Genomic DNA, 24,027 nt, shown 5'->3' with positions numbered 1-24,027 from the left:
CATGTGCAAGTGCTTTGGGGCACTACTGTGAGGGAGAGGGCACTGTCATTATCTGGGAGAAAGAGTCTAGGCAGAGCAAACAGCAAAGAGCAAGGAGGCTATGTTGCCAAAGAAGTGTGAACAAGGGAAAGGGAAATTAGTGGATGGGCATAGGAGATGGGAAGGAGGGGTAAGGCCATGAAGAGTCCCGCAGGCTTTGCTCCGAGTGAGGAGAAGCAGAGGAGGCTATGAAATGAATGACCTCTTAAAAGGGTCAGTCTGGCTGCCAGAGGGGGAGGAGGTCAGGATTGCGGAAGGGACAGAAAGACGAGGGAGTAGTGCAATCATCAGGGCAAGAATGAGGGAGGCTGGGACTTGAGCGGGAAGTGGCAGTGGTGGCGAAAAGTGGAGAGGTTCAGGACTCAGTGGGAAGGTCAAGCCAACAGAACATGCTGGTGGACATCCACTTGGTAGTTTACACAGTATTAATTCCTCAGGGAAGAGGTGACACTTCAGGAAATACTTGCTTATCAACTGGGAATAAAGAAACAATACCTCTGAAATCAACAGAAAAGGGTACTAATTGAGCAAATTAGACATAAAATATGTTTGGGAAAGAGTCACATCTACTTCATACAAATAAAGAATATTTCCATCAGCTTAGTGATAACATTCAACTAAAAGATTTTGATACTTAAAAAATGCTTAGTTTCAGAACACAACAAATACTTTTGAAGAAAAAGTTATTCTGAATTACGTATTAATATCTCTAACTTTTAAGTTTTTAGCCTAGCTGAAACATTTTTAAATAATGGATGGGCATAAATATTTTCAAGTTATCACTTGATTGCATAATGATCTTTTAAAACGCATTACATATTGTTAATTCACACTACACAATTCGTTTAACTATGATGAATTATGAAGTTAAATGTCAGCTCAGTAAAATGTCAGCATTTTCTAAGCAAATGACCTTTGTACTTGCAGAGTAGTATACAATGTCAAAACAAGTGGTTAAAAAGTGAAAACAACTAAAGATGTGTGCATATCATATGAAAAACAGTTTTAACTTAAAAAAAACTAATGGATTAAACCCACTAGTTGCTGTACCCACTAGCTGTTGTAGAGTAACATGGAGAAAAGTCCAAGTCTGTCAATATAATTAAAAAAAATTTTTTTATAAATTCAAAAGCAATATAAACCTCTTAAGAGATTTTGGAACCATAAAGTCATACTCACAATCACTAAGTTATAAATCAGGAATTCAACCCAGATCACTTTATTTTCCTTATTAAAAATGTATTAGCATTCAGATTAAGTAGCTAAACTGAAAACCTCAAAAGGCTATTTATTAGGAAAAAGACAGAAAATAGTGGCTCTCCCCACCCAGGTCAGGGACCATGTGGTTGAGAGGACACTGGACAGGTCAGTTCAGAAAGCCCTTGGTCCTAGTTGGGGTCCTGCCACTAAACAAGCGATGGAACTGCTGGCACAGAACAACCTTCCAGAGCTTTAGTTTCACCTATAAAAATTAGGCAGTTGCCTTCAATGACTTCTAAGATTCCTTCCAAGTGTAAAATTCTATGATTCTACCAAATTGAAAAACACCAGGCTAGGGAGGAATAGGTAGCCAATTTAATGAGACTCTGGTTGTTCCAAATGACAAATGTAAACACAAAAAAACAGATGTCCTGGAGATTGATAGTGCTTTGTTGAGCTGATTAAAATAGCCCAAGCCAAAATGCACCACCACTAAGAAGCTCAGAGACATGTTGACTTATCAGGTCACACTGTCAATGAGAGGCCCTGGCTGGACTGACCCCATGTCTGTGTTTTCAAAAGCCCACCCTCTTTCTACTAAAAGTGGATGCTTCTCAGATTAGTTTTGCCCCTATATAAGAGCAATCTCTATGACACTAACACCTAAAATAGATGGAAAAGGAAAGTCATGACCAACTGACCAATTAGGAGAGCCTATCTACTGTCAGAAGGCTAGGGCTGCGGGCCTGGCAGCGTGACCACAATGACTTCCCAGCCTCCGTTTCCTCAAGGGTAAAAGCCCATCCTTCACTGCCTGGCCACATCACGGAGTCATTGTGAGGGTCAAAGGAGATCCGGTGAGAGAAAGCTACACAAATGAAAAGGTTATGAATATAACTGTAACACGAGGAGAAAGTATTAGAACTCCATATAGATATTTGGCGCTGCAATTCAGTTTCAGCTCTTCTACTACTTCTCCTCAATTGTGAAAAATCCCAACTAAATTCTCAAACCACACATTTAAACTCTAAATCACACAACTAATAATGAATTAGGAGTATGAAAAAGTGGCATCAAAGGTTTTCCTATTGTAACTCATTCCTGCCCACAGCACGTTTACAATCTTTTATTTAATGGTTAATTCATTACAGCGAGGCTGTGACGGAATCTTCTGTCTGATCAAAGTGCTAAGATAAAATAAAACTACTGTGAGCAAAACAGTCGAAGCTATACTTAATGCCCCTAGTTAAACGGAGTATGTCCCTAGTAGTTTGTCATTTCATAAGCGCACTTCAATTCTTATTTGTGAAGCATCTGCCACGTGCCAGGCACTATCTCGAGGTATAGAGCTAGGGAGCACACAAAGACCAATCAGAAAGCTTCTGCTCTCCACAGACAAGGAGACTTATATGTGGTCCAAAAACTACAAGCCTAACCCAACTTCAACCTCCAGAGGAGTATCTCTGTAAAAGAGAACAGTTATATACATGTATTTCAGAAAAATGACTACATGTATATAATCTTATAGGCTAAGTCCTTAATCTTTAAGGGAAATCTAAATATATGCATTGCAAGCACCATTTCTGGCCTTGGGGAAGATGAACATCAATGACACTGAAATCTGATAAAAAAAACCATCCAATAGGCAGTACACATTTATTTCAAACAAGCTAATGCACTGATATATTTAAAAATCCAAGTTCTTAAACAAAATGTGGTGTGCATATATATACATAATGGTATATTATTCAGCCTTAAAGAGGAAGGAAAACTCTGACATGGATGGACCTTGAAGACATTATGCTGAGTGAAGCAGGCATAAAAGGACAAGTGCTGTGAGATACCACTCATATGACTACCTAGAGTAGTCACATCCACAGAGACAGGAAGTAGGCTGGTGGGGACCAGGGGCTGGGGAGGAGGAGAGGGAAGTTAGTGTTTAATGGGGACAGAGTTTCAGTTTGGGCAAATGAAAAAATTCTGGGGATGGATGGTGGTCATGGCTATATGACAATGTGAATGTACTTAATGTCACAGAACTGTACACTTAGAATGGTCAAAATGCTAAATTTTATGTTATGTACATTTTACCACAATCAAAAAAAATCCAAGTTTTGGATATTATTAATAATGCTAATAGTGAATTACAGAAGAGCCAAGACAGCTTTTCTGATTCTCATGCTACTGTATTACCTCATGCTACTGTATTATGACTCCGGATGTTAAACAAAACCTTAACAATGATCCATGTGGGCAGTTTGGTTGTGTATTCTTCTAAAAGGGAAGAAAGAAAGAAAAACCATAGAAGTTTCTTACCTCCACTTGCATACTCCATGATTAGGTAGAGCGTTTTGTCAGTTTCAATGACTTCGAACAACTTCACTGGGGGAGGGGAAAGGATATGGGAGAAAAAGAAACAGATGTCTGTATGTATATACACTGTACATATAAACTGTAAGTACTAAAAGAAACTTTTTCCCTGTTAAAGATTTTTATAACTGGCTGCCTTAACAGAATGTTTTTGGGGAATTGTATCATATATTACAACAACACATTTTATAAAAGCATGGAATTCCATAAAAACAAAGGTATTTCTGGGTGCTCCAACGATGTAACTTTGGCACGCACTCAGCAGTCCAGGCTGTGTACCTGCTCACATCTTCTCTGCCCTCATCCTGTATGCTGCCTACACTGGTTAGCTGCCCTCCCAGCAGACTGTGCTTTTCCCACAGGAAAAGGGTTCCTACTTCACATTCTCGACCTGCAGGAACTGCTCAGATCTACTCTACTTCTCCAAGTTTAAGTGCGTTCACTTGTCATTATGGCTTTAAGGATATATAGAACAATTCCACTTGAGACTTCTGTTGCTTGGGAAACTTCTGTTCACTCCTTCTCAGAGAACAAGGTTCTCTTGTTACTATTCTGAAGCCAGAGATGGAAAGTAGCAGAAGGGATTATGCTATAGTTAATTGAAAAGAACTTTTTAAAGAATTATTTGCAATGGGTCATTGTGACTTTGCTATATAGCAGTCCCTTGTTACAGATCGAAATATTTCTATTACTTTTAATTCACAAAACCATATCAAACCAATCAGAAATATACACATTTTAAAATGAAACTGAAGTACATTTCTAAAGCTACTGACTCACTATTTTCCACTTTATTTTGGTAATACATACTCTAAAGTTAAATTTACCAAAAAATGGGGGACGGGGTGCTAGTCTCTTATATTGCAGGCTATTTTCTGACACTTTAATACAGAGTTATCAGACCAAATAAAGTGCCTAACACAGTATGTAATATGTGTTTGTTGAACTGATGAATAAAACTATCATATGTCATTTCTAAAACGGTATGTTCAGGTTGTCAGGAAAAATAATTTAAAGAAATTTAAGGCATATATGCTGGTAAACCATCAACATACAAATAAAACCTTTCTAAAATTCCAATGTAAACACTGGCTCTTCTGGAAAAACTATCTGAATCCAATACAAATTTAAATTTTGAGAAATTCATATCTATCATCACAGATATGTTATTTGGGAACAAGTAGAGAAAACTCTAATCAGGGCACAACTTAATAACTAAAGAACAAAATAACTATGTTCAAGTTAGCTAGTTCTAGGCTGCAGTCACTGGTTATTTGGTGAAAAGCTGGAATCTGAAACCAAGAATTACCTAGCTAATCCCAAAGGGCTGAAATGAAAAGTGAAGAAAGGTTTTCTTCCCATTATTATATTCCTTGTTATTTTTCTCCAAACACTGTATTTCACTGATTCTAAGATTAATTTTTTTCACATTTTAACTAATACACTAAGAATAAGATGACCACTTGGTAGAATTTTTTTCCTTAGCAGCATGTAAAACCAAAAACGCCTTTTAAACGATGTGGCTTAGATCTGATGAAATAGGGTATATATAAGCTTTTCCTTGCTGTGGCTCCATTTTATCTTCTATTCTTGTGCCTTAAGAATTCTTGATAGGGGCGCCTGGGTGGCTCAGATGGTTAAGCATCTGCCTTCGGCTCAGGTCATGATCCCAGGGTCCTGGGATCAAGCCCCACATCTGGCTCCTTGCTCAGCGGGCAGCCTGCTTCTCCCTCTCCCTCTACTGCTCCCCCTGCTCGCGCTCTCTTGCTCTGTCAAAGAAATAAATAAAATCTTAAAAAAATAAAAAAAGAATTCTTGATAGGATATCCGTTAACATTGAACTTCGTCCCTCCCACTTCCTAGAACTTATTTTGATATTAAAGTGGTAAAAGTGGCTGTCTTAACAGCTATTTCATTCTTGAAATAATAAAAAGAGTTATATTATTCAAAAAGAGCTCTACATTTTCATTGAGATGTATATACAAAATACTAAGTAATTTGTATACTTTCACCTTGTTCCTGTAATTATGATGAGAGCAGGACCATGACCTTCCTCCTCCTTATTATTTACTTATTTTTAAGTAGGCTCAACACCCAACATGGAGCTTGAACTCATGACCGTGAGATCAACAGTCACATGCTCTAGTGACTGAGCCAGCCAAGTGCCCTATACCCCTCCTTTAAACCCACCTCACTGAACCTAGCACTGAGCTATGCACACAGAGGGCACATGAAACATATCTGTGCTATACAAAACAATTCCTTAAAAAATTCCATTAGATAGCAGGTATCCTATATCTTTTAAAATACAATTCAATGGACAAGTAATTTCTTAAGAACACTGCCATAGCAAAACCTGTTATACCTTGGAAATCTTTTTTTTTTTTTTTAAGATTTTGTTTATTTATTTGACAGAGAGAGACATAGCGAGAGCAGGAACACAAGCAAGGGGAGTGGGAGAGGGAGAAGCAGGCTTCCCACAGAGCAGAGAGCCCGATGTGGGACTCGATTCCAGGACCCTGGGAACATGACCTGAGCCGAAGGCAGACATTTAACGACTGAGCCACCCAGGCGCCCACCTTTGAAAATCTTAACTCTGACTTATTATAATTCCCTTTTCCATATATGAATTAAATAAAATTATTTTCTAATATGCATTAAAAATTGGAAAGTTATGATCTGATTAGAATTTCTACTGCATTAAAGCTTTAAATTCAAGAGTTTAATACCTAAGCTTCTGTCTTTAGTAATTTCAAAAAGTTAATACAAATGATCAACAATATGTATAAATATGTATTTTATGAAAAGTATACCTGGGCTGGGAGGAGGGAAGGAATCTCCTATCACTCTTGGAATATAGGTTTAAGACCCCAAATGGAATGCATTGAGACCCAAAAGTATTTAAGAAAGCAGAAAAATACCTATGTTTGGATGATTTAAAATCTTCATTATTCTTACTTCTCTGAAGAGCTAAAAAACAAACACAAAATTCCCCAACACAGGTTATTAAACATTCTATTCCACTGTTGCAATACAAACTTAAATCTTCTCTTAGATAACTGACCTACTGGAAATGTTCAACAGTCTACATCTAACACTAGCATGAAAGTCCAGGGAAGCTATAAATGCTTCAGTTTTAGCTCCTGGAAAAGCAGAAGTTGCAGAGGAGGATGATACCACAATCTTAATTATATTTTGCTATCTTGAACATATAAGATCAGATTTAGGCAAGAATAGTTTGTGATTAAACTCAGTCTGATTCAATACCTATCCAGGAGTAGATATTGCAAATCCAACCATGTACAGTCCTAACGAACTACTTCATGAGTGTATTAGGACTGATAATTCCAAGTAATTCTAGGAGAAGATTTTTTTCAAAACCACTTTGGGAAATCCTTGTTGGAGAAGACAGGTAATCTGCATGGCGGATGTGGCAGACTGTTAAATTAACGGTCCTAATGAGCCCTGCCTCGCATGTTCACATTTTTGTATGGGCTGTGTGACTTGCTCTGGCCAATGAAACATTATCAAATTTGATATCATCCATCCAGCAAGAAGAGGGTGGATAAATGCTTGTGTATCTGGCACTTGCTGTCTTGGAATGATGTTGCCATGATATAAAGAGGTCAGTCTAGCCTCTTTGAGGATGAAAGAGTATATGTAGGGAAAGACCCACTGTCCCACCTGAGTACAGCCTCATCAACTTGTCAGCTGAATGCTGCCACACAAATGAACCCAGAGGATGCCATAAGAAAAACCATCCAGGTAAGACTGGTAGAGCTGCCCAGCCATCACACAGAATAAGGAGAAATATCAAACTGTTGTTGTATAAACATGTGTTGTGAATGCAGAAGAGAGTCATGGTGCTATGGCCTAGGCTAATATCAGAAGATCTCAGAAAATAACAGAATTTTAGAGGCCATTTTATCCAACCCTCTTGCAAACAAGTGGAAACCAGGAAAGGAGAAGAAAAGGTCTCCCAAGGTCCTGCTCTCTTTCTGCAGGGAATTGGGCCAGAACCAAGGTCTCCCAACACCCAGTATCTATAACCTATGGGAGGAATGGACTGGGAAGACCTTGGGAAGAGGAGGAACAGCTGGCTATGTGGAAAGGAATCTGGGGGAGAAATCACAGGGGTCTTACTGCACTTGTCCCGTCTACCACATCTAATCTAGAATTGAATCAGCACCTAACAACTAAGAGCATGGAGATGGACATGGACGTATCTGACCTCTAAACTAATCTCAGAGCTTAAAAACATGGAGTCAGATGATTAAGATTCCTTTCCCGAATACTGGATCTTCTCTAAAGGCTGGAGCACTTTTATCTCCAACACAAATATCTCCTGTTGCTTTTGTGGTCATTCTCACGATTTATGTTCTGAGATGAGAAGACAGCTACCCTGAACACCGCTCAGGCTTGAGTTCTTTATCTTAGTTTCCCTCTGTCAAGCGAACACAGAAACCCTGTTTTCCAGTTCATTATAGTGGAATTTGTACCTTATAATCTGAATGTCCCAGTTATTTCCACAACTGCTAAAGTAGGAGAGCTCCAAGTTGGATACAATACCAACACGTTAGGACCCTGCATGTAGTACAGAACTCAGACCATGGCCATGGTGGCCTCTACTTCTCCCTGCAACGTGACACTCCTCCAGCCATCCTGATTCCTCTCGGGTATCAGAACATTCGAACTTCTTTCCTTCCTTAGTCGTTTCTCCTTTCTGTCCTTGTAGTCTCAAGCAGATTCTCTGAAAACCTTATCTAAGAAGATTTCCTTTGTTTTACATCATAGTGGTCTGTCTGCTTCTTCTCTAGAATGTCTTTCAAGTTATAAAGATACATTTTTGTGTACCTGTTCATTGTTGCCTTGTCATCTGTGTGGGGTAGGGGGAGGCACATTGGTCTCCTTTCACTACTGTATACTTGAAACCAAGCCTGGCACACAACAGGAACTCATTTGTTTGATAAATGCCCTTATGAAAGTACTAACTACCAAGAAGTGTGGTTTGAGCCAGCCTCCTTAGCATTCTAATGACCACCCTGCTTTTAAAAATCCTGAGTAGCAGGATGCTTGGTGCATAGCTGTCACCATTCTGCTGGCAGGAGAGCAGGTCTACTGAAGGCAGTCATTTTTAAATCCCTACTAGCAGTGCAGCACGGAAACAAAGTAATCAGAGCCACACAGCAGGAGAAGATGCACTATTACAGGAATTCAAGAAAGGCAGAGCTCACTTTAGTCTGGGGTAGCAGGTGTCATGGCGGTAACGAGACTCATGCAGGACTCAAAAAGATGTCCACAGTAAAAAATGAGCTATGTGTGCTTTATATATGTGAGCAAAGTTATGGTGTGGTCAATTAAGACTATTTATTTAAGGAAGACCAAGTGATACCTCTGGCAGAACAGTGCATTTCCAAGTGTGGATTTCAGGTCACCTGCATCAGAATCATAAGGGTGTTGTGCAAACTCCAGGTCCCTGGGCCCTACCTCTTGCTAGATCTGAAGTGGGATTAAGAATCTTACTTTCAGCAAGCACCCTAGGTATGGTGGTTTTAAAATATGTCCACAGAACCACAAATTCTTTGACAATCCTCTCTGCAAAAGAGAGAACTTCATATTCCTCTCTTTTGAGTGTGGGCTGCACTTAGTGATTTGCTTCTAACGCAAAGAGTAAGGCAGAGGTGATGGTGGGGGACTTGCAGAGAATGACTAGGTAGTGTGGCTCCCTCCATGCTCTCAGAGATCACTCGCTTGTGTGTCGTGGGGACATTAAACACCTTGATGGACAGACCCCCATATGGCAAAGTACTGAGGCCTCATGTGCACAGTCGGTGAGGAACTGCAGCCCCTCAAGAGAGCCACGTAAGAGGAAGCAGACCCACCAGCCTAATCGAGTCTTCAGATGCCGGAGTTGTGGCTCTTACCCAAAACTTCTTGACAGCTCCTGTGCCAGTACTACCTACTTAAGTCACTCCCAAACCCATGACTCGCAGGAATGATGAGGTAACAAATGGCTTTGTTTCAGTTGCTCAGTTCTGGAGTAATCTGTTAGAGAGCAGCTGATAACTGACACACTACAGACGATCCATGAGTTACAGCAGAGGTCACACCAAGGCATGTGTTGTGAAAACACAGAGGAAAGGTAAATGGCACCAGACAGAGGGATGGGTCGTACAAGCTTAATTCTGGAGGCAGAAAGAATAGCCTCAGATTCCCTAGTAGGATAGTGTCAGGATATTATCAAATAACTTTACTTATTTACCTCTATCAGAACTGTGTTTCAGGCAGAAAGTAGTTAATAAATCTATAGCAAGTTAATCAAGGAGATGGAGAGGAAGCAAGAAGCCAACAGCTACTGAGGTGTTAGGTGTCCACTCTGCCTAAAGCACAAAGCTAGATGCTTCCACCCATGATCTAACTTAATGTTCACAACTCTGTCTGGTGACTGTGATGACCTCCAGTGCATAGGAATGAGAACTGAGCAAGTTGAGAAACATGTCCAAGGACTCCCCACGAGTAGATGCTGGAGCCAGGACTCTGAGTTTACTGACTCCAAGGTCCACACTCATCTCATGATGCCATGCAGCTGCCTTTGAAATTTACAAGTAAATTCATTGATAGATTATAAGCTGCTGGTACAGAAAATTCCAGAGCAACAAATGGGCACTGGCACAATTTTTAAAAGTTGACAATCTGCATATAAGTGATAAAAATGCCAGACATTTTGGGTGAGAGAGAGGAAAAAAAAAAACCCCCAAAAACAAAAACCCCACAACAACACGCCAGAGATTTCATATATTTGTATCAACTATGAAGCTGACAGCTGAAGATAGTTAAATTTGGATAGATGTAACTTACTGAAGAGAAGGCATGAAATTTTAGGGAAGTCCCTATTAGGATTATACGACATATTTTTTTTTAAAGTTTTGTTATTACAAAAGGACACTTAAATCCACCTACTTCTATCTTAATTCAACTTCTTTACATTCCTTTTCAATCTTATGCAGATGCTAGTTGTAAAAAACAAAATGAAATAACACAGAAATATATGAAGTGCAAGAATTCTCTCCTCACTGACCAATCTGCAACCTCCTAACATCTTCAAGTCCTCTAGGAACCAGTACCCAGGAGGAGAACAAACATGTTCGAAGGCAAAGATTCGGGATCCTGTAATCAGAATATCAAGGATACCAAATATATAGTACCACAGAGTAAAGAGATGTCCCAACGACCAGGACTTGGGATGCCCAGGAAATTATCTTTGGAAAAAGACAATTTAACAAACAATGAAAAAGTAAAGTGAGCATATAAAAAAGAACATGAGGGGGGGTCACATAAAACTGTTACCTAAATCATGATGGTGAAAGTATTCAGACCCCCCTCTCCAGATATGTAACAGGTACAAGACAGAAGGACCAGGCTGTGACACTGAGAGCCTGTGCTTTTCATGGCAGCAGAGTGACAGGCTGAATGACAACTTACGTGTTAGAAATAATGAAGTAAACATAATAACCACCCTCTTCTTGAACAGAAGATAGCCATGCTATAAATCTAAGATTCGTGGGTAATTATCAGCAGTCTTGGATAAAGAGAAGGAGACACAGTCAGGAAACATTCAGGGGGTAAAGGAGAGGAAGGCCACGTGGGCACTGACACCGCTGTGTGGGTCTGGGTGCCCCTCTGAGACAGAGAAGACATGACAGACTGCAGCAAGGCAGACGGAGTTGCTTTTGGACACGTGGTGTGAGGGCGCTTTAGGCAAGTGAAAGTGCATGGTATTTGGGTCTGGAGCTCAGGAAAAAAGGCTGGAATAGAGATACGTTCTGTAGAATTACCAGCATAGAGATGGCATCGTTGGAAGGAAGTAACACTGCCCAATTGTGAAGGATGAAAAGACAGAACACCAAAAAGCAAACATTTCAGAGACAAAAAAACTGGGGCCCACAATGGAGACTCTCAGAGAAGAAGGCAGCCAGAGAGACAGAATGAAATCGAAACACTGGAGTCTAATGTCTAGGACAGACATACACGTGGGGCCCGGAGTCTATTCACCACCAGCATCCCAGGTCCTGCAGCATCTTGAGGGTGCTTCAGGAAGGAAAGGTAGGATGATGATGGACCTGCTTTTCCTCTTCACTGTGCAGAAACCTCTGTCCCTCTGTCTTACTACACTGCTATTCCAGCTCTGCTGAACAAAAGAACAAATCAAAGACCCTCTCAGATAAAACTGAGGGAGAGGGGCTGGCAAAAGCCCACAGAGTTAATGGAGAGGAACTGTGAAGAAAATGTGTTGGTGTAAAAAAAGGAAAACTGTGTCTTTGCTTTTCTATACATAGAATATCTCTGGAAGGACACACAGAAAATGATGCCTCTGGTTGTCCCAGGGATAGGACCACAGGGTGGCTGGTAGTCAAAGGCTGAATGAAGACCTTTCCTTCAATACTTTTTCTGTCCTTTGAACTTTAAGACACATAATTGTATTATCTACCTCCCTTCCCTCAATTAATCTGATTTTAAAGAAGGGTTGAGAATGAACAAAGAAAAGGTGTTTTGTTTTTTTTTGTTTGTTTTGGCTAAAAGGGGAATTCTTGAAAAAGACAAGGTAGCCGGAAATGCTGTATTTTGATCACTCTTAACAAGAAGAGCATTTCCTATCCCTTTTCACCATGTGGGTGGAGGCTGCCAGGGGGTGAAAGGCAAGTAAGTCTTCCAGGGAGTATCTCTGAAGTAAAGTAAATATGAGAGCCAATGCTGTTAGGCAAAACTTAAGGCAGGTAAAGAGATCCGAGTCACTCTCAGAATCACCTCGACATTAAATATCTTAAAATAAAGAACATACTAGGAAAGTTAACAAATGACAGGGAGATAAGGTAATTTTTTTTTAAAGATTTTATTTATTTATTTGAGAGAGAGAGAGAGAAACAGCATGAGAGGGGAGAAGGTCAGAGGGAGAAGCAGGCTCCCCGCTGAGCCGGGAGCCTGATGTGGGACTCGATCCCAGGACTCCGGGATCATGACCTGAGCCGAAGGCAGTCGCTTAACCAACTGAGCCACCCAGGCACCCGAGATAAGATAATTATTAACAGCATTACTAAAGACCATTTGTCTAACACTAGCTAAAAGCAGTGACCTCTCCCACTCAGGAAGAGAGGTCTACAGATGTGGGGATATGACAAGATATGGGTGTATTACAATGTATTTAACTAGAATTTTACCAATGACATGTAGGTTACTGACACATTTTTGTTAACATCACAGTGAATATCCTTGTACAGTAATCCCCTGTTCCCCAACCTTCTCTGCACTTTCAGTTCCCTGTGATGAACCTCAATCCAGCAGACAATCCTCCTTCTGGAGGGCCAGAAGGTCAGTAGTAGCCTAACATTACATCACAAAGCTTACCTCACTCACCTCACTTCACTTCACCCCATCATGAAGGCATTTTTATCATCTCACATCATCACAAAAAGAAGGATGAGAACAGTACAATAAAATGTTTTGAGAGACCACATTCATATAACTTTACTACAGTATATGGTTATAATTGTTCTTTTTGGGGGGGGCTATATATAGCCAAAAGGGACGGTGAGGGAGAGAGAATTTCAAGCAGACTCCATGCCCAGTGCAGAGCCCCACACTGGGCTTGATCCCACAACCCTGAGATCATGACCTGAGCTGAAACCAAGAGTCGGATGCTTAACTGACTGAGCCAACCAGACACCCCTATAATTGTTCTATTTTGTTATTAGGTTTCTTAAAAAAGATTTATTTATTTGAGAGAGACTGTGTGCACAGGGGAAAGGCAGAGGGAGAGAATGTCCAAGCAGACTCCTGCTGAGTGGGGAGCCTGACGCGGGGCTTGATCTCATGAGCCATGAGATCAGGACTTGAGCCAGATTCAAGAGTCGGATGCTTAACTGACTGAGACACCCAGGGGCCCCATATTTTATTATATTGTTATTCTTTTACTGTGCCTAATTTATAAATTAAACTTTATCACAGGCATGTATGTACAGGAAAAACATAGTATTATATAAGGTTCGGTACTACCCACAGGTTCAGGTATCTATAGGGAGTCTTGGAACATGACCCCCTTGGAAAAGGGGGGACTACTGTATACACAGGTATATACTACTTGTACACTCATGCAAATACATTGGCAAGGTAGATTCTTAGAAACAGGATGGGGGCCAAAGGGCATACATGCTTTCTTTTTTCTTTTTTTAAGATTTTATTTTTTAAAAGTAATTTCTACACCCAACGTGGGGGTTTAACTCACAACCCCAAGATCAAGAGCAACATGCTCTACCAACTGAGTCAGCCAGGTGCCCCTACCTACTTATTTCTAAAAAGCCGGAATTATAACGCTTGCTTGATTTTCCATTTTAGATGTTTTCTTATAGCTACCTACTCTGGCAAGCACTTTCAACTCTGGTATTTGCTGCCTTATTTCTAAATAGCATATGGGCACCTAGGTGGCTCAGTCGGTTAAGCGTCTGCCTTCGGCTAAGGTCATGATCCCAGGGTCCTGGGATCGAGCCCTGCATCAGGCTCCCTACTCAGCGGGGAATCTGCTTCTCCCTCTACCCCTCCCCGCTGCTCGTGATCTCTCTCTCACACACACACTCTCTCTTAAATAAATAAATAAGTAAATAAAATCTTAAAAAAAAAAAAAGGACTCCTAAATAGCATGCTTGTGCTGCGGTTCATCGATTTGTTTAGTCCCTTCCCCCACTCCATTATCCACAGATTTCTTAACATGGGCAGTGAAGACCTGGCTCTCCCACCCCATGTCCCTTCCCTCCTTCCTCCTAATCAGTTCTCATAGCATTTGGCTAAATTATTCAGTTTACATGGAATAAATATTATTTAAATTCAATTAACATACAGCGTATTATTAGTTTCAGAGGTAGAGTTCAGTGATTCATCCATTACATAAAACACACAGTGCTCATTACATCATGTGCCCTCCTTAATGTCCATCACCCAGTTACTCCATCCTCCCCACCCACCTTCCCTCCAGCAACTCTCAGTTTGTTCTCTATAGTTGACAGTCTCTTATGGTTTGTCTTCCTGATTTTGTCTTGTTTTATTTTTCCCTCCCTTCCCTTATGATTCTCTGTTTTGTTTCTTAAATTCCACACGAGTGAAATCATATGATAACCGTCTTTCTCTGATTGACTTATTTTGCTTAGCATGATACCTTCTAGTTCCATCCATGTCGATGCAAATGGTAAGATTTCATTTTTGATGGCTGAGTAATATTCTACTGTGTGTGTGTGTGTGTGTGTGTGTGTGTGTGTGTGTGTGTGTGTGTGTGTTTATCCATTCATCTGTTGATGGACATCTGGGCTCTTTCCATAGTTTGGCTATTGTGGACATTGCTGCTATAAACACTGAGGTGCAGGTGCCCGTTCAGACCACTATGTTTGTATCCTCTGGGTAAATACCTAGTAGTGCAATTGCTGGGTAGTAGGGTAGCTCTGTTTTTAACTTTTTGAGGAAACGCCATACTGCTTTCCAGAGTGGCTACACCAGCTTCCATTCCCATGTATAAACATTATTTACAGCCACACCAGGAATGCATTTCTATCCTTTAAACTGATTGATTGATTTTTGGTTTCCTTGGAACCAATACTGCCTCAATAATTCTGTTCACTTAAGTTTTCTGTGTATCCCTCACTTTACTAATTCATCCTTAAACTCTGTGACAGAAGTGTAAATCTCCTTTCAAATACTTTAAGTAATTTTTTTCCTTTGTAGGTATTTCATATTCCGGAAGCCTCCGTCCTGTTCTCAAGGCCCACTCTGTTGGACTTCCTGTTCTGAACCCTATGCTTTCTCTTTCTTGGTATTCTCTCTTGCGGTGGTAAAGTATATGCCACCAACATCTCCTGAGGAAGGGTAAGGACATGGGTGGTTAACTGTGAAACGCTGTGTGCCCCAGAATATTTGATTCTATCTTCACATGTGATTGACAGTTTGGTTGGGTAAAGAATTCTAGATTAGATTCTTTTCTCTCAGAAAAATTCACCCCCCAGCTTTAATGAGATATAATGGACATGTAATACTGTGTAAGTTTAAGGTATACAATGTAATGATTTGAAACACGTATGTATTTTGTGAAATCTTTACCACAATGAGGTTGGTTAACACATCTTTCACCTCACATAATTACCATTTTGTTGTTGTTATGGTGTGTGGTGAGAACATTTAGGATCTACTCTCATAGCAACTTTCGAGTATACGATATTGGTTTTTTTTTTTTGAAGATTTTATTTACTTATTTGACAGAGAGAGACACAACGAGAGAGGGAACCCAAGCAGGGGGAGTGGGGGAGGGAGAAGCAGGCCTCCCGCAGAGCGGGGAGCCCGATGCGGGGTTCGATCCCAGGACCCTAGGATTAGGACCTGAGCCGAAGGCAGGGGCCCAACGACTGAGAACCCCGGGCGCCCCCAGGGTTACGGTATTGTTAGCCACAGTCATTGAGCTGTACATGAGGTTCCTGGCACCTGCCCATCTCACGGTTGGGAGTCCGTACCCTTTGAATCCACATCTCCCCACCTCCTCCACCCCCAACCCCTGGCAACCACTGTCTACTCTGCTTCTAGCTTAGTTTTTAAGACTTACATGTAAGTGAGATCATACAGTATTTGTCTTTTTCCATCTGATTTGTTTAGTGTGCCCTCAAAGTATGTTGTTCTATTTGGAACAGGATTCCCCTTTTTATGGAATATTATGTAGAAAATATGTATTTCTGCATGTGCATAAGTAATCTCACACCTTCTTTATCCATTATTTGTGGACACTTAATGTGTGTCAATGTCTAAGCTGTTGTGAATAATCCTGCAGTGAACAATGGGAGGTCCGATATCTCTTTAAGATGACGATTTCACTTCCTATGGATATATACCCAGAAATGAAACTGCTAGATCACATGGCAGCTCTACTGTTAATTGTTTAAGGACCCTCCACACTGTTTTCCATAAGCAGCTGTAAAATTTACATTTCCACCACTCACACGAGGGCTGCCATTTCTCATTCTCGCCAGCATTGATCACTTTTTGTTAACAGCCATTCTAACACATATATGGTGATAAATATCTCATTGTGGTTTTTATTTGCATTTTCCTGATGATGAGTGATATTGAACACCTTTTCATGGACGTACTGGCTATTTGTATGTCTTCTTTGGAAAAATGTCTTTTTAGGTCTTTACCCATTTTAATTAGATTATTTTTGTTTGTTTTTGCTATTGAATTATAGGAGCTCCTTATCTATTTTGGATATTAATCCTTTATCAGATACATGATTTGTAATTATTTTTCTCCCATTTTGTGGGTTTCCTTTTCATTTTGTTGACTGTTTCTTTTGCTGTGCATTAAGTTTTCTGAACTTCCACTAGTTGAATTTTGCTTTTGTTGCTTGTGCTTCTGGTGTCATACCCAAAAAATCATTGCCAGGGTCAACATCAAAGAGATTTTCCCCTGTTTTCTTCCAGGAGCTTTATGGTTTAGGTCTTCCATTTAAGACCTTAATCCACTTTGAGTTAATTTTTGTGGGTGGTGTAAGATAGGGGTCCAATTTCAATCTTTTACCTGTGAATATCCAGTTGGTTCAGAATTTTAAAGGCCTCGATCCATTTTTTTTTTTTTTTTTTGACAGAGACACAGAAAGAGAGGGAACACAAGCAAGGGGAGTGGGAGAGGGAGAAGCAGGCTTCCTGCCGAGCAGGGAGCCCGATGCGAGCAGGGAGCCCGATGCGGGGCTCAATCCCAGGACCCTGGGATCATGACCTGTGATGGAGGCAGACGCTTAATGACTGAGCCACCCAGGCGCCCCCGATACATTATCTTTGAGCTTAAAGCAATGCAGAATAGCGTGATGCCATTTTGTTACAATTCTGTTTGTGACCTAATTTTTCCTCTTCATTCTCCTTAACCTTGATGTATTTAAATTTTAATGTACCAGAGATTTAGTACCTGTGGTACATTAGCATTCATTCCAGATATATTGTGGGTCTTTTTTCATGTTTGCACTGGGCACCAAGCCTCTGGAGCTGCAAATTTAGGTTCCACAGTTCTGGGAAACTACCTTTTGTTATTCCTTGATAATTTCCCCTCCTTTCCTCAGTTCTTTTTACCACTCCATGTTATCACAAACCACACCTCCTACGTAGATACTTCAATTTTATATCTTATCTTCCTTAATTCTCAAGTCTTTAAATTTGTATATTATTTTCTGAGAGATTTCCTTGACTTTACTTTCCAACCCTTTTACTGACTTTCTTCCCAATACCATAAATTACCCTCTCCTCAATGGTCCTTTTTCAATGCATCATATTCTTTCATGAATATAATGACTGTTGTTGTACTACTGTCTTCCTCTTTTTTAAATCTTTCGGAAATAAAAATTGTAATTTTCCTTTTCCTTTTTTTTTAAAGTAGTCTAGTTTCCTCTTTCAATTGTTCTTTTTTATTCCTGTTTGTTTTAGTCTCTGATTATTCTCAAATACCTGGAGATTCCTGGCTGTCCTCCCATATTTCCATATTTAAGAGAGGCACCAAAGCTCTGTACTGAGTGTTATGTATGTGAGGACTGGACCACAAGATTAGTGGGCAGAAATTAAGGAGATTCTGTGTAAGACATCCAACTGTTTTTGTTTTTTTTTTTTAAGATTTTATTTATTTGACAGAGAGAGAGACGAGAGAGAGAACACAAGCAGGGGGAGTGGGAGGAGAAGCAGGCTTCCCGCTGAGCAGGGAGCCCAATGCAGGACTTGATCCCAGGACCCTGGGATCACGACCAGAGCCGTAAGGCAGACGCCCAACCCACTGAGCCACCCAGGTGCCCTAGTGTTTGTTAATTTAGCTCAGATTTTACCTGGCATGTATTTTGAGGTTCTATTTATCATATGCCATTCTACTATTAAAAATAAAATGTAGGGGTGCCTGGGTGGCTCACTCAGTTGAGCAGCTGACTCTTGATTTTGACTCAGGTCACGATTTCAGGGTCAGATAATGAGATTAGAGTTTATAAAAACTTTAAAACAATAGAGACGAGTATCTTTATGGCCCTAGATATGGAAGAATTCCTTAAAACTGAACAGAAGACTTGAAGAGGTACTTCAAAGAAGAAACAAAAACCAGTAAAAATATGAAAAGATGTAATACTTCCTCAGTAATCAGGGAAATGTAAATAAAAATCACAACGAAATGTTATTTTTATATCCACCAGATTGGCAAGAATTAAATATCAGACAAATTCAAATTTTGATGAGGATGTGACATTACTTGACCTTTCTCCTAAATGCTACTGGTGGGAATATAAATTACACAACTGCTTTGGAAACAATCTGGCCAGCTCCAATAAACAGACTCTGTGAACCAATAATTCTACTACTGGATATATATCATTAAGAAACTCTTACACAAGTGCACCAGGACACATACAGGACAACTCACAGCAACAATGTTTGTAATACAAATAGCTATAAGCAATCTGAAGGTCTCTGAACCAGAGACCATGCATATGTAAATCATGGTATATATTCATGTAATAGAATACTATATAATCATGAAAACGAGAATAGAGAAAGTGAATTAGCTAAATATGTCAACATGGAACACAATTTGGGCGAAAGAAAGCACATAGAAGGATACATATGACTACATTTATACAGTATTTAAAACCTTTACAATATTTTTGGAAAAGATTAAAAAAAAATAAAACCTTTACACTATTTTGATGAGAGACTCCATATAAGGTAAAATTATAAAGACAATCAAGAAAACAACACAAAATTCTTGTTAGTGGTTACCTGGTAGGTGGGAAAGGAAGAAGGGGAATCAAGTTGGAGAGGGCCAGTGTGAGTGATTTATAGGTATTGCTGATGATCCATTTCTTGAACTAAATGGATGTTCATTTCCTATAATATTTACACTACAAACATCTAACTTTTTTGTATGTAAAACAGTTAATAAAGATTAAAACTGAATTTTAAATAATTGCTTAGATTGAGCTGATAATAAAATTAAGCAGTTTTTAAAAATTTAAAGTAAGAACAGCAGCAATGTGGATTTTTATGATTAAATATTTCCAAGACAAAGAGATTCTCCCACTCCCCAAAACCCCAGGTTCTGGTGGTCAAAATTCCTGGAATCAGGGTAATATGAGAAGATATTAATTTAGTGTTACAATAAATTTGGCACTTAATAATTAAGAACAGATTTTACTGGGTGTCCACCATATGCAAGCTGAACTTCAGTATGCTCCTTTGCTACCCCCATAAGGAAGGGTCTGGGCCTGATTCCTTCCAAGGGGACATGGCAGAACAAGACTATTTGAAGTTAGGGCTTTAGGTTCTAACACTAGTGTAGTCACTTCCTCACTGGATGACTGAACAAGGTGCAAAATGTTAGAAAACTTCAGTCTGCTCATCTGTAAAATATATATAGATAAAAAAGCTACGTCACAGGGCTGATGTGAAAAAAGGCAATGAGTGATGTAGGTGCTGTGCACAGTCATTAAGAATTTGAGCTCTTGGGGCCCCTGGGTGGCTCAGTTGTTAAGCGGCTGCCTTCAGCTCAGGTCATGATCCCAGGGTCCTGGGATCAAGCCCCGCACTGGGCTCCCTGCCCAGCGAGAAACCTGCTTCTCCCTCTCCCACTGCCCCTGCTTGTGTTCCCTCTTTCGCTGTCTCTCTCTGTTAAATAAATAATTAAAATCTTAAAAAAAAAGAATTTGAGCTCTGGGGATGCCTGGGTGGCTTAGTCAGTTAACTGCTTTCAGCTCAGGTCATGATCCCAGGGTCCTGGGGTCGAGTCCATTATCAGGCTCCTTGCTCGGGGGGTAGCCTGCTTCTCCCTCTGCCTGCTGCTCTCTCTCCTTCTGTCTCTCTCCCTGACAAATAAAGAAATAAAATCTTAAAAAAAAAAAGAAAAAAGAATTTGAGCTCTGGAGCACAATACCTGGCCCTAGCCCGGCTCTAGCACTCAGTCTAGGTGACATGACTTTCCTGGGACTCTGGTACCCACACAATTAAAGAAGCCCGATGTGTGGAAGCTTGGAATAGTACCTGGCACACAACAAACACTCAGTATGGGGTTGTGATTCTGGCTGTTACTGTTGTTAGTACGATTCTCTTCCAAAGGCCTAATTTGTGCCCAATTTTTGATTTTCTACAAATGGGTCGATGCCATCCTCTAAGTTTAACCTATTTAAAACATTTGGTTCTTTAGGGACTTTTCTAAAATAGCAATAATGAATCATGGGTACAATTATAATATATGCTGGGTATAACTATAATTGGTATAAGTATTGTTATAATTTATAAAAAGAAATTATATATTCTCAAATTCACAATCTACTTTTTTTTTAAAGATTTTATTTATTTATTTGAGAGAGACAGAATGAGAGATAGAGAGCACGAGAAGGAAGAGGGTCAGAGGGAGAAGCAGACTCCCTGCCGAGCAGGGAGCCTGATGCGGGACTCGATCCCGGGACTCCAGGATCATGACCTGAGCAGAAGGCAGCCGCCCAACCAACTGAGCCACCTAGGCACGCCTTGACTAAATTTTTTAAAACAGGATTTCCCTTTCTCTCTTACTAAAAGTCTGGATTGAAGAATAGTGCTTGAATCTTAACTCAAAAAATGCTTTGCTACTAGGTCAGCAGGATCAACTAAAGGATGGAGTCTCCACTGAAGGGCCTTGTCAGATATTTTAATTGGATGAAGACATCCTTATCCAGTTCACGCAGCACCAAACTGGAAGGGATAGCTAATACAGAAGACTCACTATTCAAAATACCTCAACAGACTGGAATTGTGGCAGAAAACCAATTAAATGATCTTTAGCAGAAGTCGAATTCAGGTAAGAAAAAAAAAAAAATCAGTTGCACGTATTGAATAAATTAGGTCTGTGTCAAGGGCAATTCCTGTGGCTGGCCCAAGAGGCTGAGTATTGACTCTGGAGAAGGAAACAAGAAGACTCAAAATAGCTGGTTATGTCTGCAGTGGTAGATTTAACCTCTCTAGCTCCATATGGCAGAATAGAGAACAGTGTTGCAGACGTTTCTAGAAGACAGATGCCAGTGCAAACTAAAGGGAAAAATTCTATTAACTACAGCTATCCAACACTGGAACAAGATGCCATAAGGAAGAAGTGCGCCTCTGTCCCTAGATGTGTTTAAAACTGGCTAACTAACCAGCTGTCATAAATACATATTCTAAACAATTATTTCATTACATGTTATAAATTTCTTGCTTTTAATTAAGTGGCTCCAGTTAAAAAAAAAAACAACGAATTATTGTTTAAATTGATTGTGGCAGAGTATGGTGACAATTAAGTTTCTGCCACCAAAAAGACTGAGTATTTCTAACATAACAAAATCTTAGAACAACCCAGGGGAAGGTCAGGGAATCAGTGAAAAGTTTACTGCACATACGGGCGCCTGGGTGGCTCAGTCTTTAAGCATCTGCCTTCGGCTCAGGTCATGATCCCAGGGTCCTGGGATCAAGCCCCGCATCGGGCTTCCTGCTCAGCGGGAAGCCTGCTTCTCCTTCTCCCATGCCCACTGCTTGTGTTCCCTCTCTCCCTGTCTCTCTCTGTCATAAATAAACAAAGCCTTAAAAAAAAAAAAAAGGTTTACTGCAATTAGATGACTTCCTTAAAAGCACTGGGTAGCAAAGGCTCCCACAGGGCCCAGTGGGAGCTCTGGTGAGTCTTCCTTCATGCACTACTCTGCACTTGCATAGCTCTCCTCAGCCTGTTGCTGCGCCGCCCCTTGGCTGTGCACGCGGTCCCCCTACCAACACTTAATGAGTGCCCCCATGCCAACACCACAATGAGACTACAAAAGTCTTTCCATCTTTCTTACTCTGTAAAAAATATTTAGTGTAATAATAATAGTTATATTATATACATAATAACTATTATATATAATATGTAACTATATTATCATGTTATTATTACATATATTATTATTATTATTATTGTAAGTAGGCTCCATGTCCAGTATGGAGCTCAACGTGGGGCTTGAATTCACAACCCTGAGCTCAAGACAGGAGGTGAGATCAAGAGTCGGAGGCTTAACCAACTGAGCTACTCAGGCACCCTGGTAAAAAATATTTAGATCCTTCAACGCCTAGGTGAAATTTTACTGTAAACCACATGGGTTCGCCCAGAGTCCACTACACTTATCTGACTCATTGGAGACATCACAGAGCTTGGTTCAGGAGGCCACCCCTATTTTTCATTTGAAATATTCCTTCAAATATTATCTCTTCAGCCTATGTTTTAAAGTGAAGGTTCTACTATTATTTAGGTATGGTGAGCCAAGACATCAGGACTGGCACTGAAAAGATAATCGTTACTAACAGTTCACAAGAGAAGGGGGCACACAATGCCACATGGGGAAGCACCAGGGTCAGTCAGGAGGCACAAGAAGCAAAGGGAAAGCATGGGAAAGAGTCTTTATCTTGGTTTCCACAGGAAAGGCAAGGTCAAGCAGGGTAACAGGCTGAGGACTGGCTTGTCTGAACCATTTCAGTAGGCTCTGGGGTATAAATACAGTCTCTAGTTGTCTGGCACCTGGCCCTGGGTTGATTAGGGCAGAGGAATATTGCCTCCTGGAGTTTAAGAGCCAGATAAAGGAGGTGGTTCTGAGTATGAGCTCTGGATTAATTCGCTTGCATATAAACAGTACACTCACAGGGGAGTAGTCTGCTATTTCTAGGAATTAGTTGCCCTGGGAGGGGCAGTCTTTCCCAGGTCAGCATAGTCCCAGGTGCTAGAACATCAAGAAAACAGAAAATAACAAAATATAGTTAATACACTTTGCTTTATTTTCTTCACAGCATTGACATGACATTATATATTTGTTTACTGCTGCTCTCCTACTAGGATGTCAATTCCATTAAAGCAGGAACTTAACTTGGTTCAATGTTGTCTCCACACTGCTTTGAACAGTGTCTGGCATACAATAGGTATTTAATAATAAGTGTTTGTTGAATGAATGAGTGAATAAAAAAAAGCTACATAAAAACATGGCTTATGCAATGTTTGGAGGGAGAGGTGGAGTACAAGGCCTACTTCTCTTAAGTACTAGAAATATTCCTCCCAACTTTAAACTACTAACTTCTTTACAGGGACTACAAAGGAAAATCTTGGGTCAGTTCCAGTCTAAGTTCTCATAATCCTAAATTGGGAAAATTTTAACTAATTGCAGTAAGGTGGCACAATGGAGTGGAAAGAACTGTATTTTGGAGTCAGAGCAGGATTTACATGTTCACCCCACCACTTACTATGAGAGCTGAACTATATCTACTTCGGAGTCAGTCACCTCACTGGAAAATTAACAGAGCATGAAGACAAAAACATACCCATCAGACTAGCTAATGTGAAAAAGTTCAACAC

At 40.2% G+C, this 24,027-nt stretch overlaps 1 protein-coding gene and 1 long non-coding RNA gene across 13 annotated transcripts in view; one reads left to right on the top strand and one right to left on the bottom strand.

The window, feature by feature from the left end:
* Window positions 1–24,027, bottom strand: part of MARK3 (microtubule affinity regulating kinase 3) — a 113,145-nt gene that overhangs the window by 34,061 nt on the left and 55,057 nt on the right. For 9 of the 12 annotated variants that reach the window (XM_025869270.1, XM_073895925.1, XM_025869271.1 and 6 more), the window contains 2 exons: window positions 6,531–6,579; window positions 3,556–3,621 (listed from right to left, as the gene is read on the bottom strand). In XM_025869270.1, the coding sequence (XP_025725055.1) occupies window positions 3,556–3,621; window positions 6,531–6,579 (115 nt within the window). Of the gene's footprint in view, window positions 1–1,940; window positions 2,108–3,555; window positions 3,622–3,888; window positions 4,041–6,530; window positions 6,580–24,027 lie in introns of those variants that run through there. The other 3 variants (XM_073895932.1, XM_073895930.1, XM_073895931.1) reach the window with 3 other exon arrangements.
* Window positions 3,569–23,554, top strand: LOC141373324 (uncharacterized). Its single transcript, XR_012379199.1, has 3 exons — window positions 3,569–3,693; window positions 21,279–21,483; window positions 23,469–23,554. It is a non-coding gene; the product is annotated as an uncharacterized lncRNA (long non-coding RNA).

Source organism: Callorhinus ursinus, unplaced genomic scaffold (assembly GCF_003265705.2).
Source record: "Callorhinus ursinus isolate GAN/ISIS: 27379988/994484 unplaced genomic scaffold, GSC_fseal_2.0 scaffold8, whole genome shotgun sequence".
Lineage (NCBI taxonomy): Eukaryota > Metazoa > Chordata > Mammalia > Carnivora > Otariidae > Callorhinus > Callorhinus ursinus.
This window is presented reverse-complemented; position numbering and strand designations above follow the sequence as displayed.